The 14,831-nt window shown below is 35.6% G+C and overlaps 1 protein-coding gene across 1 annotated transcript; it reads right to left on the bottom strand.

The window, feature by feature from the left end:
• Positions 1-10,407: 10,407 nt before the first annotated feature.
• LOC119809728 (olfactory receptor 150-like) lies at positions 10,408-11,340 on the bottom strand. The gene has a single exon (XM_038322795.1). It carries the CDS (start codon positions 11,338-11,340, stop codon positions 10,408-10,410), a length of 933 nt encoding a protein of 310 aa, XP_038178723.1.
• Positions 11,341-14,831: the final 3,491 nt, after the last annotated feature.

Raw genomic sequence — 14,831 nt, 5'->3', positions numbered from 1 at the left:
ATGTCTGAATGACTAAGAGAGCTAATAATCCAATCATAAAAAGCCACATGATCTGAATAATAATCCTCTAGTGGAAATAGACAAATCTAAAATAAATACCTGAAAATATGTGTACCATGAATAATCATTAAGGACATTTTAATAAAAACAATAGAGACAAAATTTCATATTGACTGGAAGGGATAAGGTAAAAATGGTTAGTTTTTCCAGAGGTGTGAGTAATCATAACCTCATTATCGATAGTGAGGTTATAAAATTGCCAGAAGTTTCAGAAAACAAATTAAGAATCCTTCAAAATGTAAATCATAGAATTATCTAATGAGAACCTTTGTATTCCAGCCCCAAATCTCTCTGCAGGGTTCAAAATCAGATGCTACAAGAAGCAATAAGGATTCTTTTTTCTCTGGCTATCTGAGGGTGAATAAATAAATTCACATGTCCTTTTCCAAACAAGTCTCTTTTTTCTTCTGTTCCTAATCTAATTGTACTGTCCCACTTCTTATTTCTCCTAATTTCTTCTAGTTTCTTCTCTCCTAGCCTAATATCTCTCTTTTTCTCAGGAGACTTGAAGCAATAAAGAAATCGCAATAGTTACCTCTCACTATCAAAAGCATATTCCTAGGGTAAGTGATAAGGAGTTGAGTCATTGCCATGGCAACACAAGGTTCCAATGTGACAGGAGTAAGACTGTGAGCAGATGGATGGGCACACTGCCCAGTGATAAACTTTGAGATGTAGGTCTATTGTTAACAGAATGGAACACAAAAATGAGCATGCTTTTGTTAGGGTGCCTTGTGTAGTAACCTTGGCTATATATCTATGGCTCTGACCTTGTGTATAACTGTAAAGTTTTAAATTTATGATCTATTTACAATAAGCCTTTATTCTAGCTTGAACTTGCTCTGAAATGAAAGTGATCTAATTGTATTCAGTTAGTCTGAGCAAAAGAACAAGGCAGGCTTTTAAGTTCCTAGAGTCCTCGTGGGACAAATAGATCTAGTGATAAAGCATTTCCTAATATATGTTCTATATATCAAAATTATATAGCCAAATGAAAAGTCATCTTTCTGACCACCTACAAATACATGTGTCTATAATATTGAGATGTAATTATGAGGTTATATAAATACATCACATGAGATTACACACTATAATGCAGGTGTTGGAGAGACACCAAGCTGCTTTAGCAAATGTAAGCAACAGTTTCCAGAATCAAAAAACAAAAAGAAACCCCATATATCAATTGTTTCAGCATCAATATTTAAACTCTCTGTATTTTATTTAATTTTAAATTATTTCTTCATTTTTTTGAGATTATAATAGACTTGTTATTCTTCTCATTCTTCTCTCTAAATCTCCCCCTGTTCTCTTTTAAAATATTGACTTCTTTTTCTAATCATATATGTATATATACATATATTATTTTTTAATTAATATAAGAGATAAATATGTTATAGTAAAATATCAAAATGTAATCTTTGAGTACATAATACGATATGTTATATACAGGTACTATATTATATACAGCATTATATTGCTCAAGTCATCTGTTATTACTAAGGATTTATACCCCTAGACAAGTCCACCTTTTCTCTCTCAGTTTTTGTTCTCTGGCAATAATTATCATATTATCTATTTTTATGTGTCTGACCATTATACTAATATAAATAGAACCACTTAGTAATCTTTTGTGACTGGCTTATCTTACATATCACAGTGCCTTCCAAGTTCACACATACTTTTCAAAACTGAAAGGAACCCAGTGAGGGCTTAGAACCACTGTAAATCTGTTAAAGAACATCTAGAAGTTTGGTTTCATTATTATTATTTGAACTATTATAAAACTAATTTTTAGGATAGCATCTAAAACTGTGTTCAGTCACTACATCTAAAAATATGTACTTCATCTTTGTTTTTTCTTATTTGTTCTCTTTCTACATTTAGTCCCAAGGGTATCTTGATAGATTTTGCTAAACATATTGAATTTATCTTGTCCAAATGCTAATAATGCCTCATATATGAAAATAAAAACATTAATCTATAGTTATGCAAACTTAGGGAAAAGGTAAGACTACTCAGAGATTGAATAAACTTGACTAGTTATTTCCCAAGGCTTGATATTTTAATTGTCATGAAAAATATCAAGCCTGGTGATAGTGGCACATGCCTTTAATCTCAGCACTTGGGAGGCAGAGACAGGAAGAGTTAGAGGTTATCCTGGTATATAAGAGCTAGTTCCAAGACAAAATAAGAAGATAATGATCAAACAATATTATTTGATTGTGAATGGGGACTGACAAAGTTTTGATAATAATAAGTATTATCAAATATGTATAAAGTTCCTACTCATTAAAATGTTATAACCTCTAAGGAGAGAGGAAGGTGGTTTATGGAAAGCCTAGAATGACTGAGCAGGGCTACAGGAATACAGCTGTTTTGGTGCTTAGTCTAGAAAAGGGACAGTGAAGGATTTTTCAAGAGAAATGTAAATTTGAAAAGATAAGAAGAAATGAGGTGTGTTCATAAATTATTAATTAGATTAAAGACATCAAAATTTGCTAAAATTTTCAAATGATTTATAAAAGATGCAATGAAAAATGAAGAAAGCAAAAATAACTCCTCATGAATAGACACAGGCAAATTCTTTACTGTGTTACAGTTTATGACAGGGTTTTCACACTGAAGTTATATGTGAAACCTGAAGAATTGTTTGAAAGTAACTTAATCATAGTATCTATGTGATGTTACAAAAATAAGAGTTTTTGGGTTTCTTTTCTATGTCATCTAATAGCTATAGCAACTGAAATACACTGCGAAACATTAAAGTTTCAGTCAAACATGAAAAATGTCTGGGAGAAAGCTTGGTTCCCAACATATAAGTGATATTTTTGGCTAGAATTTGAAATTTTCTATAATTTCTGAAATGTAGAGTTCATGGTGGTAGTCTTACATTTTGAGGTTGAGCGATTACAGGACAAATGGATATTAGTTGCTCACCTTTTTACTTGGAGACTTCCATCCCAGTGATATAGAGACCAAGTTTTCTTAAATGAAACACCTCTTCATGTCATTGGTGTAATTCAAAATAAAATCTGCCTCATTGTTATTTGTGGGATCAGAACATAAATCCTATGTTCTGAGTAGTTCACAATCTTATTATAAATCCAGGGTCACAAGTACCTGGTATCTTTCTAAGGCACTTACCAAAATGGTGTTATTTTCACAGAGATTTTTGATATATAAGAGGTGCCATTAAAGTTTGTAGAAGGAAACTCTTCAAGGATTTTCTTCCATTGGGGATAAGATACTTAGGGGAAAATCAATTAAAATTTTTTGTATGATGCTCTGGTTGATACTTTCTTTTTGCCTCCCATGAGTACAACTCTCTGTGTTTGGAAATAGTATCTACCATTGCATTTGGGGCTAGAAGCTGATGTCTAATGACATGATTATAGAGTGTTTCCATGACAATGTACCTACTGAAAATTGCCTTTAAAATATATGCAGTCAATTCTCACTGCTTCTTTTTTATCTGTTTAATTAATGTCTGGGGAAATAACAGTGATTTGTAATCATCATCAAAAATTGTTTCTTATAGGTTTCATTATTCTTTCAGGGGTAATATTATTTCAATATTATTTCAAAGGTATGTAGTTACAAGGAAGGGGATGAAGATAAGCATGTTTGATTTAGGAACTTTCATTATGAGTAGAGATAACATGAGAGTATAAACAATAAATATTGCGACTGTAGTATATTTATTGATAGGATGATTTTTCCATTAGGTTACAGATGGAAAATTCTAGTAGCACTAGAAGCAAAGAGGGAGAATAGACCGATAAAATTATAGGAAATTGATAATGGTTGCTGCTTTTTATTTTATGTGGAAGTTGCCAACAATCAATGGAAGCTTCAAAACTAACCCATGTGGTACTAATCCAGAGTAGAATGCATTATATTAATAATTTTTAGTTTACAAAGATATATATGTGTCAATTGTAGACAGGTAATTATATATGTATCTCTATAAGGGGTTAGTTTAAACACATAACTACTTGTGTTTATACTAGTTTGTTCAGAGAATTAAAATCAAGGACACCAATGTAGCTATTAGCACTCCCAGGTTCCATGCATGAATCTGTATTTATAATACTGTTATTCAATAAATATATCTAGAGTTGATAGAAAAATGGTCAATATTATTTCTGGGAAAGAAAATTAGAAAATGTTTAGTGCCAGAAAACAATGTAATGTTAAATTTCTTTGAGTATCTGAAAGGGAAACATACATGGAGGATTTGCAGTCCCCATATCTGAAACAAATTAAGTAAAAGTAAATGCAACAGTTTACAGAAGAACATAAATCAAAATAGAAGTTAATATATGTGTCTCCACACATATTTAAATAAGTGATTTAACTAATAAATAGATTTAAGAGCGAAATTTATTATATGCAAGAATTCCAAGATAATAAATTAAGAGCTCTGCTTTCAGATAAGTGGAGCACAATCTCTAATTCCTTAAGAGTGAGTTGCGTATGATGCTTTTTGATATGGTATCATTAGAACTTGCTTCTGTAACTTTTCTCTAACAAACAAACATGCATCCTTACTCAAAATATGTGGTTAAACCCATCTGCCTAAACTGATGTGCAGTGACACTCTGCACAATGCCCAATTCGTGTCCTTAACTGTCTACATCTTCATGAACATGAAAGATAGTTCTGGAATTGTGTGCTCTAGAGGTGACTGAAATGTCATCCAAACTATCACTAATTTGAGATCCTAGATGGAATTTTTGAAACAAAAAAGAACATTATGTAAACAAAGTCTAAGGATATTCGGACAATAGATAGTAGTGTAAGTGCACTATTGTGGTGAAGATTGGAGAGAAGACAGGACACACAAAATATAGGTATCTCTGTAATAGTCTTGCAAACAATTGTGTTTAAGTAAAAATCTACTAAAATTAAAACTCAGTGTCAGAAAATTCTATTTGGGACTTGTAGTAGTAGGCTGCTTGTTTGTTCCTGGCTGCCAGACTCCAAATAATCACTCAGAAACCATATTATTTAAATCACTGCTTGACCAATTACTTAAGCATATTGCTAGCTAGCTCTTACATCTAGAATTAACCCATTTCCATTATTTTATATTTTACCACAAGGCTCATGACCTACTGGCAATGTTCCTAGTGGTGGCTCACATCTGTCTTCTCTGGTAGCTCCATGGTTTCTCCTGACTCTGCCTTCTTTCTCCCAGCATTCAGTTTAGTTTTCCCTATCTACCTTTATTCTGCTCTGCTTAGGCCCAAGAAAGTTTCTTTATTAACCAATTGTATTCACAGCATACAAAGGGGAATCACACATCAGTGGCTCAAAAATAAAACAAAACAAAAACAAAAAAACAACAGTGATAAGAGGAAAATAAGAAAGAAGGGGACATGTACATTGCCTTTGTATTTAAGACTCTGGTTATTGTAGGACAATGGTCTTTTATTTTGTCACTTGTATTATTTTTAATAAAATGCTGATTGGCCAGTAGCCAGGTAGAAAGTATAGGTGGGGCAACCAGAACAGGAAAATTCTGGGAAGAGAAAAGGTCAGTCTGCAGTAGTCACCCATACACAGAGGAAGCCAGACATAGAGCAAGACTGCCTTACCATGAAAAGTACCACGCCATGTGGCTAACAAAGACAAGCATTATGGGCTAATATAAGTTATAATAATTAATAAGAAGCCTGAGATAGTAGGCCAATCAGTTTATAATTAATGTAGACCTCTGTGTGTTTCTTTGGGACTGAACGGCTGCAGGACCAGGTGGGACAGGTCAACATCTGGCGGTTTATATGAACTTGTATTTCAGAGCTCCCATGTATGGTTTTTAAGTGATCTGAATAATACTCAAAAGATATGACACATCTCCAATACTTTAAAGGTATCGCACAGAATTAAATACTGATTAATCAATATTCTTGGCTCAGAGATTGAGGGTTAGGGAGTTTGTTATTCACAGAATGGCTATCAAGCATATTAACAAATGTTACTTTATTGAAATTGGTCAGAACCTGGATCATGACTACTTCAATAAGCAAAGTTCAGATGTTTATCATTAATAAGCCAATTAAACAAACAAGAAATGGTGAAAAAGCAGAAAAGGACATCTAATCAATATGAGCTCCTTGGGAAGAGGAATGAAGAGATCCAATGTGTCTATCTTTGGGACCCTAATATGAAGGCTAGGTTTCAATATAAGGTAAGAGATTTCCGTAACTAAACAGTCCTGGTTATGTTTCAACATGAGGTAAAAGATTAGAGTAACTAAACAGTACTGCCAAGAATATGTCTAACATTTTACTCCAAATTGAATCATTTTATTTTGAAGGGAGGCTCACTGAGACTCACATAATCAACATAGTTGGTGTTCAGACAGGAATCAACAGACCCAAGGGTAATTTGTTGCAGTGACCCTGCAGTAAATAAATATTGAGACATGTAACCAAGGCTTATCTGTGTGAAACAGGAATGTCTGAGAAGGAAATCATTATATGACCACCTTTTCCTGTTTGAGGTAGGATTGTGTGCCTCTTCACTGTGGGTTGTTTATATGTCACCTGAAGTGAGTGGTAGCACATGAAACCGAAGCTAAGAATATGTGAGTGAACTGTATTTGGGTAGCATCCTTGGACAGACATTATTTTCTATTTGGATTTTGTGGTATCTCTCCTTGATGAATGAGATTCACTAAGTGAATGCAGTGCTGTTCCCCAATCTAGTGAAGAATTAAAGAACATATTTCTATCCTTTAAAGGAATAAACTGGGGACTGGATCATAAATAGGCTTGTACTGCCTACTGCATGGATTTTGTAGTAGGAGATGGATGTATCCACTCACCGCTACTCTTTAACATATTCTTGGGACTAATAATAGCAAGAGCCCCTGAGGATGAAGGGGTAGGCATACAGATGCATGTTGGTGAGTGAACTGACAACTTGCGTTTTGACAATGATACAGCACTACTTGCTAAAGTCCGAATGAGCTGCAGGTCATGGTAAATAGAGTGGTGGAAGTCAGTGAAAACCTTGGTATGAAATTAAACAACGAAAAGACTGAGATACAACACCTGGGAAGAACACACAAGTATTTTAACATTGTAATAAAGAATCAGAAACTTAACAAGCAGTCAAGTTTGTCTATTTGGGAGGTAACTTCAGTTCAAAGGCGGGAACTATTTCAGACATCAAGAGGTAGATATGGATAGTGAGGACTGAATTCCAGGCACTAGGAAAGATTTGGTCGACAAAAGACATAACAAGAACAACAAAATTACAAGTATATGATACACTTGTCTTGAGCTGCCTTCTTTACAACTCTGAAACCTGGAAAAAGAAACACTCCTCAAAACAGCAGCTGAATATGTTTCAGATGACATGTCTCAGGAGGATTCTAGGTGTCACATGAAGAGATAGCCTGTGCAATGGTGACATTAAGAAGCATCTCCACCTACAGAATGAAGTAAACTACAGGATACTGCAACAGTGCCTGAGATTCTTCAGTTGTGTTGAGAGAAATGGATGACGGTAGATACCCAATGACAGCACTGCTTGGAGGAGCACACAGGATAAGGTGAAGAGGAAGGCAAAAAAAAAAAAAAACCCGCTGGATAGACAGTGTAAAGGAAGCCTGTGGGACCTTGGGCATGACAATAACGCAAGCATCTAGGACTGCCCAGGATAGGAACAACTGTAGAACCACCATAAACGGGCTGCCCATGCATGCTTAAGCAATGCTGGGGCATAAAGGATGATGATGGCTGAGGTATTCTATGCAACTAGGACTTAGCCAGACCAGGAGCAAAAAAAGAAATTGTCATGGCTAGTTTTATGTCAATCTGACATTAGTTAGATTGATCTGCGAAGTAGAAACCTTAATTGAGAAAATGTGTCTGTAAAAATCAGACTACAAGCAAACCTGTAGGCCATTTTCTTGATAAGTAATTGGTATGGGAATGCCCAGTCCATTGTGGGTGGTGCTCTCAATCCCCAGGCTAGTGGGGCTTGGTTCTATGAGAAAGTAACCTGAGCAAGCCTGAGGAACAAGCCAGTAATCTGCAGTCTTCCATGTCCTCTAGTTCCTTCCCTGTTTGAATTCTTGCCTTGATGGTTTTCAGTGTTGAACTGTGATATGGATATATATGTGAAATAAACTCAAGTTTATCTCCTCCACAAATTTGCTTTTGATCATGGTGTTTCATCACAGCAATGGGAACCAGAAGACAGGAATGAAGAAATGACAGACACACAGACACACACTCAGAAAAGTCAGCTGCACTCTCACCATTCTAATGGGTTGGCATGAGCTACACAAGAGTCTTTGTGTGTTTATTAGATATGGTTCAGAGGGAGGCATTGTCTAGTCTCTGTAGGAGCAATTGCTGTCTGGATCATGGTGAGTCGGGATTTTCTCTAACTATAGTCTCTGTCTGTTGCAAGAAGAAACTTTTTGGTGAGACTTGGGAGCTGCACTTATCTATGCCTTTAAGAATATGTTTTAGAATGAAGTGTGGAATTCTACCTTGCTGAGGATGAAACTTCATTGTGCTTTTAAATCTGTATGGGACATTGTAGACATGAAATTCATTAACTATGTTCCGTTCTTAAATATTGGCTTATTCATACATCAGTCATCTGAGTCATATGGCCATTAGGCAGAAATAAATAAAAAGACACAGAGGCAGTCCCTTAGTTGAGAAACATTGCCTGGGAATAATAGCCCACAATTCTGCCTATATTCTTGATGCGTTTTTCTCTTTGCAGTAGTTCTCCTGGATTGTATTTAGTATCTCTTGTTTGTGTCAGAATTCTAATATTTGAATATTCTATTGCCTATCAGTTATCAAAATTATCAAGGATAGTTCAAACATGTATTTTCTCATAATACTAATATATTAAATGCATGAATAAATATTTGGTAACAAGATGCATAGTTTTAGCTTGTTCAGTACCAATGAATATAAAGAAAAGCTGGATTCTATTTTGTGCCTCTAGCAAGAAAATTCAAATTACATATACATAAACCTTGCAAACAGATCCAAGCAATAAAATGAAACATTCATATTTACACAGGTTTTACATTAGCATACACACATATCACATAGCATATATGTACATATAAGGGTAGATAAACATATGTAGGTAACTTTGTATAGTAAAAAGAAATCAGTTGTGAAAAAAGACATGAAAAAGTCTTCAAACTATGAAGATGAGATAAACTGACAAGACTTTGATATATCTGTGTTCTGGGTTTTAAGTGGATGGCAAAGCCGGCAATGTTTTGCATCTGTAATAAGGCAAACACTCAGAAAAGTCAGCTGCGCTCTCACTTGCAGATTCCACATATTCATGTTCAAATGCTCATGACTGGTAAAGCTGTTGCTATGACTCTGTGCACTATGTATCAGGTAGGACAATTAAAACATAATGTGACTTAGAAGTGTCTGGCTCCTTTGTTTCTTTTTGTTAAAGTATTTATATTAATTATTTCAAATGTGCATAACATGTTTTGATCAACTTCATTGCCGTACTCAATCTTCTCCCAGATCTTCCTCCCCATTCTTTACTCTCCCAACTTCGTGTCCTCATTAAAAAACAAAACCAAACCCCAAGCCCCATTTGTACTGCCTATATAGTTTTAGAGGTATGACCATTCACGGAAACATGTTAGACATACCAGAGACCACAGCCTTAAGAAAAGCTAACTCTCCCTCTCCAGCAGCTATCAAAAACCAATAGCTCCTGAGGCAGTGGTGGTACTCTGTGACCACCTGTTCCCTTCATGTTGAGAATTTGTCCTGCTTGAGCTTGTGCAGGTCTTGTGCATGATGTCACAAGTACTGTGAGTTCATGTGCACAGATGTCCTACTGTGTCTGGCAAATACTATAGTCCTCCAGCAATGCTGACTCTTACGTTTCTTCCATCTGCTCTTATGCAGTGTTTCTCAGGGAAGGGGGGAACCTTTCAAGTCACGGAAGACAGAACTTGGTGATGATATATAAAAAGGAAGAAATAGAATAATGGAACATAATCACTTTAATGGGTTGGGAAATGGGAAGACAAGGAAAAGAAGGGAATATGAGGAGAGATAACACAAAGACTTTCTGAAAAGAACCATTTAAAAAACCTCTACTGCAGAAGATCCCTAAAGTGTAAGCATATACACATAAGCTTATTTTCTTAACATAACTTGTTTCCAAGATTTAAATCCTAGAGTAATCAGAAAAAAATAACAGTGGCCTGTTATCTGAAATAGGACACAAAATAAAAAGGAAATAACTGGCTTATGAGAATTGAGAAGCTATCCTTGAAAAAAATGAAAAAAATGCAAGACATTTTGAGAAGGAAAAAAATTTTCATGAGAATTTTTTTTCATATAACTTCTTTAGAGCAAGCTTGACATCTTTATTACTCAGGCTGTAGATCAATGGGTTCAGCATTGGAACAATGATAGTATAAAAGACAGATGACAACTTTCCTTGGTCCATGGAGCTGACTGATGATGGCTGCAGGTACATGAATGCAGCAGACCCAAAGAAGACAGCAACAGCGGACATGTGTGAGCTGCAGGTGCTGAAAGCTTTGGACCTGCCTTCAGTGGATTTAATCCTGAGGATGCTGGCAATAATGAAGGTGTAAGAACTCAGGATACTCAGTGTAGGGAAAAGGATATTAAAAGCACTAAAACACAGAACTACAACTTCATTGATAAAAATGCTGGAGCAAGAGATCTCCAAGAGTGGAAAAAGATCACAGAAGTAATGGTTTATTACATCAGCCTTACAGAAATGCACTCTTAGCATGCAGACTGTGTGAGCAGTGGCACCTATCAAACCCATACTATACACCGCAAATATCATCCAGGAACAGACTTGATAGGACATCATAGCATTGTAAAGCAATGGGTTACAGATGGCAACATAACGGTCATATGCCATTGCAGCCAACATATGACATTCTGATATAACAAAAACGAGAAAGAAATAAAGTTGAGTCATGCATTCAGGGTAGGAGATGATGTTCTTCGCTTTTACAAAGTTCCCCAGCATTTTGGGGGTAATGACAGTGGAATGGCAGAGGTCAATGAAGGACAGACTGCTGAGGAAGAAGTACATGGGGGTGTGGAGGTGGGAACTGAGCAGGACCAGAGTGATCATGCCCAGGTTCCCCACCATCGTTACTGCATAGATTCCAAGGAAGAGGAAGAAGAGAAACAGCTGTAGTTCTGGTGCATCTGTCAATCCAGCAAGGATGAACGCAGTGACTGTGGAGTGGTTTCCAGTTCTCATTTCTTTTGGAGATTCTCTGTAGGAAAGGAAAAAAAAAAGTTAAGATAGGCAATACCTGTCTTATCACATAATAAGGTGAGAAACCGAGTTCAAACTTTTTCAGACATGTATCTCTAAGTTTCATGGCTACTCTGTTATCTTAACCATCTAGGTATTAAAGGTTCAAAAGTATAGTAATCAGAAATTATCTAATATAAAATATACCAATCACTGTTCATGATCGGCATTAGGAGAATACATTAGTACCCATTCCGTGAACAACCAAAGAGAGATCTGATGGTTTGAATGGAGTTTTCTAAGAACTTTTCAAGCCTAATTTAAAATTCTCACAATCTATGTACAGAGACAATGCTTTCCCATGTTAAAATCACAGTAACTTACAAACACATTAGCAATAACTATACACTGGATTTCAATGGCTCAAAGACTGTCATGAGTAGCAAATAACATAGTCTGTATACTATACACACTTATTTTACATTGCAACAGAGGGTCAAGTTATGGCAACCAGGCAAAAAAATCATCTTAGTTGAACAGTCAGTAGGGAATAAAGCCACCTTTATATGTAAATGAATTGATATATAATTTATACAATTTTAAAAAAATCTCAGAAGAAGAATTATTGAAAATAATTTCTGGTTTCCAAAAAGTGGGACCCAAGAGCAATGGAAAAAACTAACCAGTCACTATGGAAATCACTGTAGAGAAATGGGTAATAATGGAGCAAAAAAGATTAAGCAGGAGTGGGAATGGAAGGGCAGGATGGAGGAGGGAATTAAAAAGGAATGAAAGACTAGGAGTAAAGACTTTTTAAAAAGTCATATGGAAATCTACTACTGGAGAAGCCTTCTAAAATGTATACATATACATATGTAAGAGTAATCTAAGTGGAGTTACCATATATTGAAAAGTATCAAGTACTGGTCTGGAAGATTTGCCCCTACCAGTTAGCTTGCACTGTGTTAGAAAGACCTATGCACATTTCTGGAGGACAAGAGTAATCACTAATCTTAATCAGCTTCAAACCTTGCAAGCTACAATAATGATTGGCCTGGTGTAGGGGGAAAAAGGCCTTGTGCATGTAGATAAGCACTGGAGAAGGCAGGAAAGTTAAATATACAGCTTATCTCCTCAGTGGAGTGGAGAGGCATAGCTGATCTTTCTGGAATGCTAGGAAAGATGTAGTTTTACAACCTGGTGACTCTTTGTTGTCTGATGAGACAGGATCTGTCTGTATCTCCCAGACTTTTAATTTTACCCACCCATGACCTTTTCCTCTAAATCCTGAGCATTGTGTTTACCCCATAAAACCCATTCTTCTTAGTGAGGTCCCTTGTGCTTTACAACAGCCTAGGTGACTTCTATGCTATCTTAGGACCAGGCCAATCCTGATAACAACAGGCTTTATTTTTATTCCAGTCAAGCTTCTTAGACCCGAATCTTGGGCACTATCTCTGAGTATCAGCAGTACCCATTCTTACAAAGCAAGATATACTTTGTAAGGAATCTCAGTGTAAACCAGTCTTAAATTTTTGTGCACTTGATACTGAATTAATGGTTATCTGAATACTTTTTTAAAAAAATTGTGCTGTGCTTAAATATGGCTAAAGTAAAATGATCTTGGCCAGACTCTAGAAGTCCAGCACCAGTTTCAGTAAAATTGGACTTAGCTGAATTTAATTTTTGTATTTTCATGGATCGTTTTCCCCTGCCTGTTGTAAAGCCTGATTGGAATCACCACAGCCTGGCAACATAAGCTCACTGGTGTAATAATGACACAAATGTTATGATAACAAAAATTGGGTTTGAGGACTGACTGCTCTGCAAGACAGAAACCATAACCAGTATCAATATAGCAACCAGGAATCTGTGCTTAGACAAGTCATTATCCCTAGGGGATAATCTACTACTGTTGTTCTGCTAAACTGACATAGTAATAAATTGACTCATAATGGCTTATCTTTGTACCCATGCATTTGTTCATCTCTTAATCCTTATACATGTTTCTTTTTGCATTCGATGGCAAGTGGCACGGTGATCCACAAATGAATAATAAATAGAGAATGAGAGGCTGTAGCATGCCTACATCTAAGTGGGATGTCTACCTTATACTCTTCCTTCAAATGCTCAAGGATCATTGTGAAAATGGGACCAATAAACCTCTATCAGTTAGAGGTAGTTGATGGGCACAGTGGAAGTGTTTCTCTGTGCAACAGGATAGTGCTAATGTGAACTCACAGTGGTTGTGATGGGGTGTACAGGACCTCAACATAATCAAGCCAGATAAAATCAAAGCACAGAGGAGGCAGATGGTTAGGAATTCTCACCCCCGGGTGAGGAATTATTGACAATTTACTGCTGCTAGTGAAAGGAGGATCAGTTTTGTTTTTTAGAGTGATACAGCTCCTGAGAGGCGGTCCATATGCAGTAATGGTCCTAAATCCAGGAGCATGGTGACAGCACTATGTGACCTCAAAAGTATTTTAAAAGAACTCATGATTGTCTATGAAAATGTACATATGAGTACATTAAGGCTGAGCATTACATTAATTAATTACATTACATTACATTAATTAATTACATTAATGTACATTAATATTAATATTAATATTAATATGAGTACATTAAGGCTGAGCATTACATTAATGTACATTAAGGCTGAGGAGGCTATATTTTGTAATATATAGGTATGTGCATATATGTATACAATGATAGTTAAAGTCTATCACATTAAATCTATAAATTTCAAGGAGAGTATGGGAGGTTCTGGATGAAGGAGAGAGAAGAAGAGAATCACAATGTTATGATTATATTATAATTTAAAAAAATCAAAAATTGGAATAAAATCAACACAAAACCAAGAAGCTCAGAGGTAGAGTATTTGCCTGTTATGTTCAAGGATCTATACTTGATTATAAACACTAAAAATAAGTAAACTAAAATAAATTTTTAATATAATAAAATAAATGAAGAGTTGATGAGGCATAATGTGTAGAACATTCAACACGCGGCACAATTTTCACATTCACTGCCCCTCCCTCCCTCCTCACTTCTCCCCCATACAACCTCTACTGCATAACAGTTGTCCTAACACCCCTTGGATTCATTTTACAGATTCATGGAGCATCAGAAAATATGGGAACGGTTTAAGGTGAGAACGTTAGTTTGCTAATGGTATTGCTGAATTGTAATCAATATGCAATGGTTTACATGTATTTAATCAAATACAGTTTGATCAATTTTCACACACACACACACACACACACACACACACACCAATGATGTTGTAAACATAATCAGAGAAATCGATACATCTTTCACTAATCAACATTTTCTTTTATCACGTTGTGATTCTTGATTGTTTCATCAAGATGATTAATATTGTATGTACTGTATTTTGAGTGTATAATTCCATATTGCTCATAGGTAACCCAATTAACAGTAAAGACTTACAAATGTTGAATATATCTAAACTGTCTCTTGAAATTTCT

This window comes from Arvicola amphibius, chromosome 3 (assembly GCF_903992535.2).
Source record: "Arvicola amphibius chromosome 3, mArvAmp1.2, whole genome shotgun sequence".
Taxonomy (NCBI): domain Eukaryota; kingdom Metazoa; phylum Chordata; class Mammalia; order Rodentia; family Cricetidae; genus Arvicola; species Arvicola amphibius.
This window is presented reverse-complemented; position numbering and strand designations above follow the sequence as displayed.

What these genes read in the sequence shown, in the direction of transcription:
- LOC119809728 (XM_038322795.1), bottom strand. Translation starts at nt 11,340, where the DNA reads ATGAGAACTGGAAACCACTCCACAGTCACTGCGTTCATCCTTGCTGGA.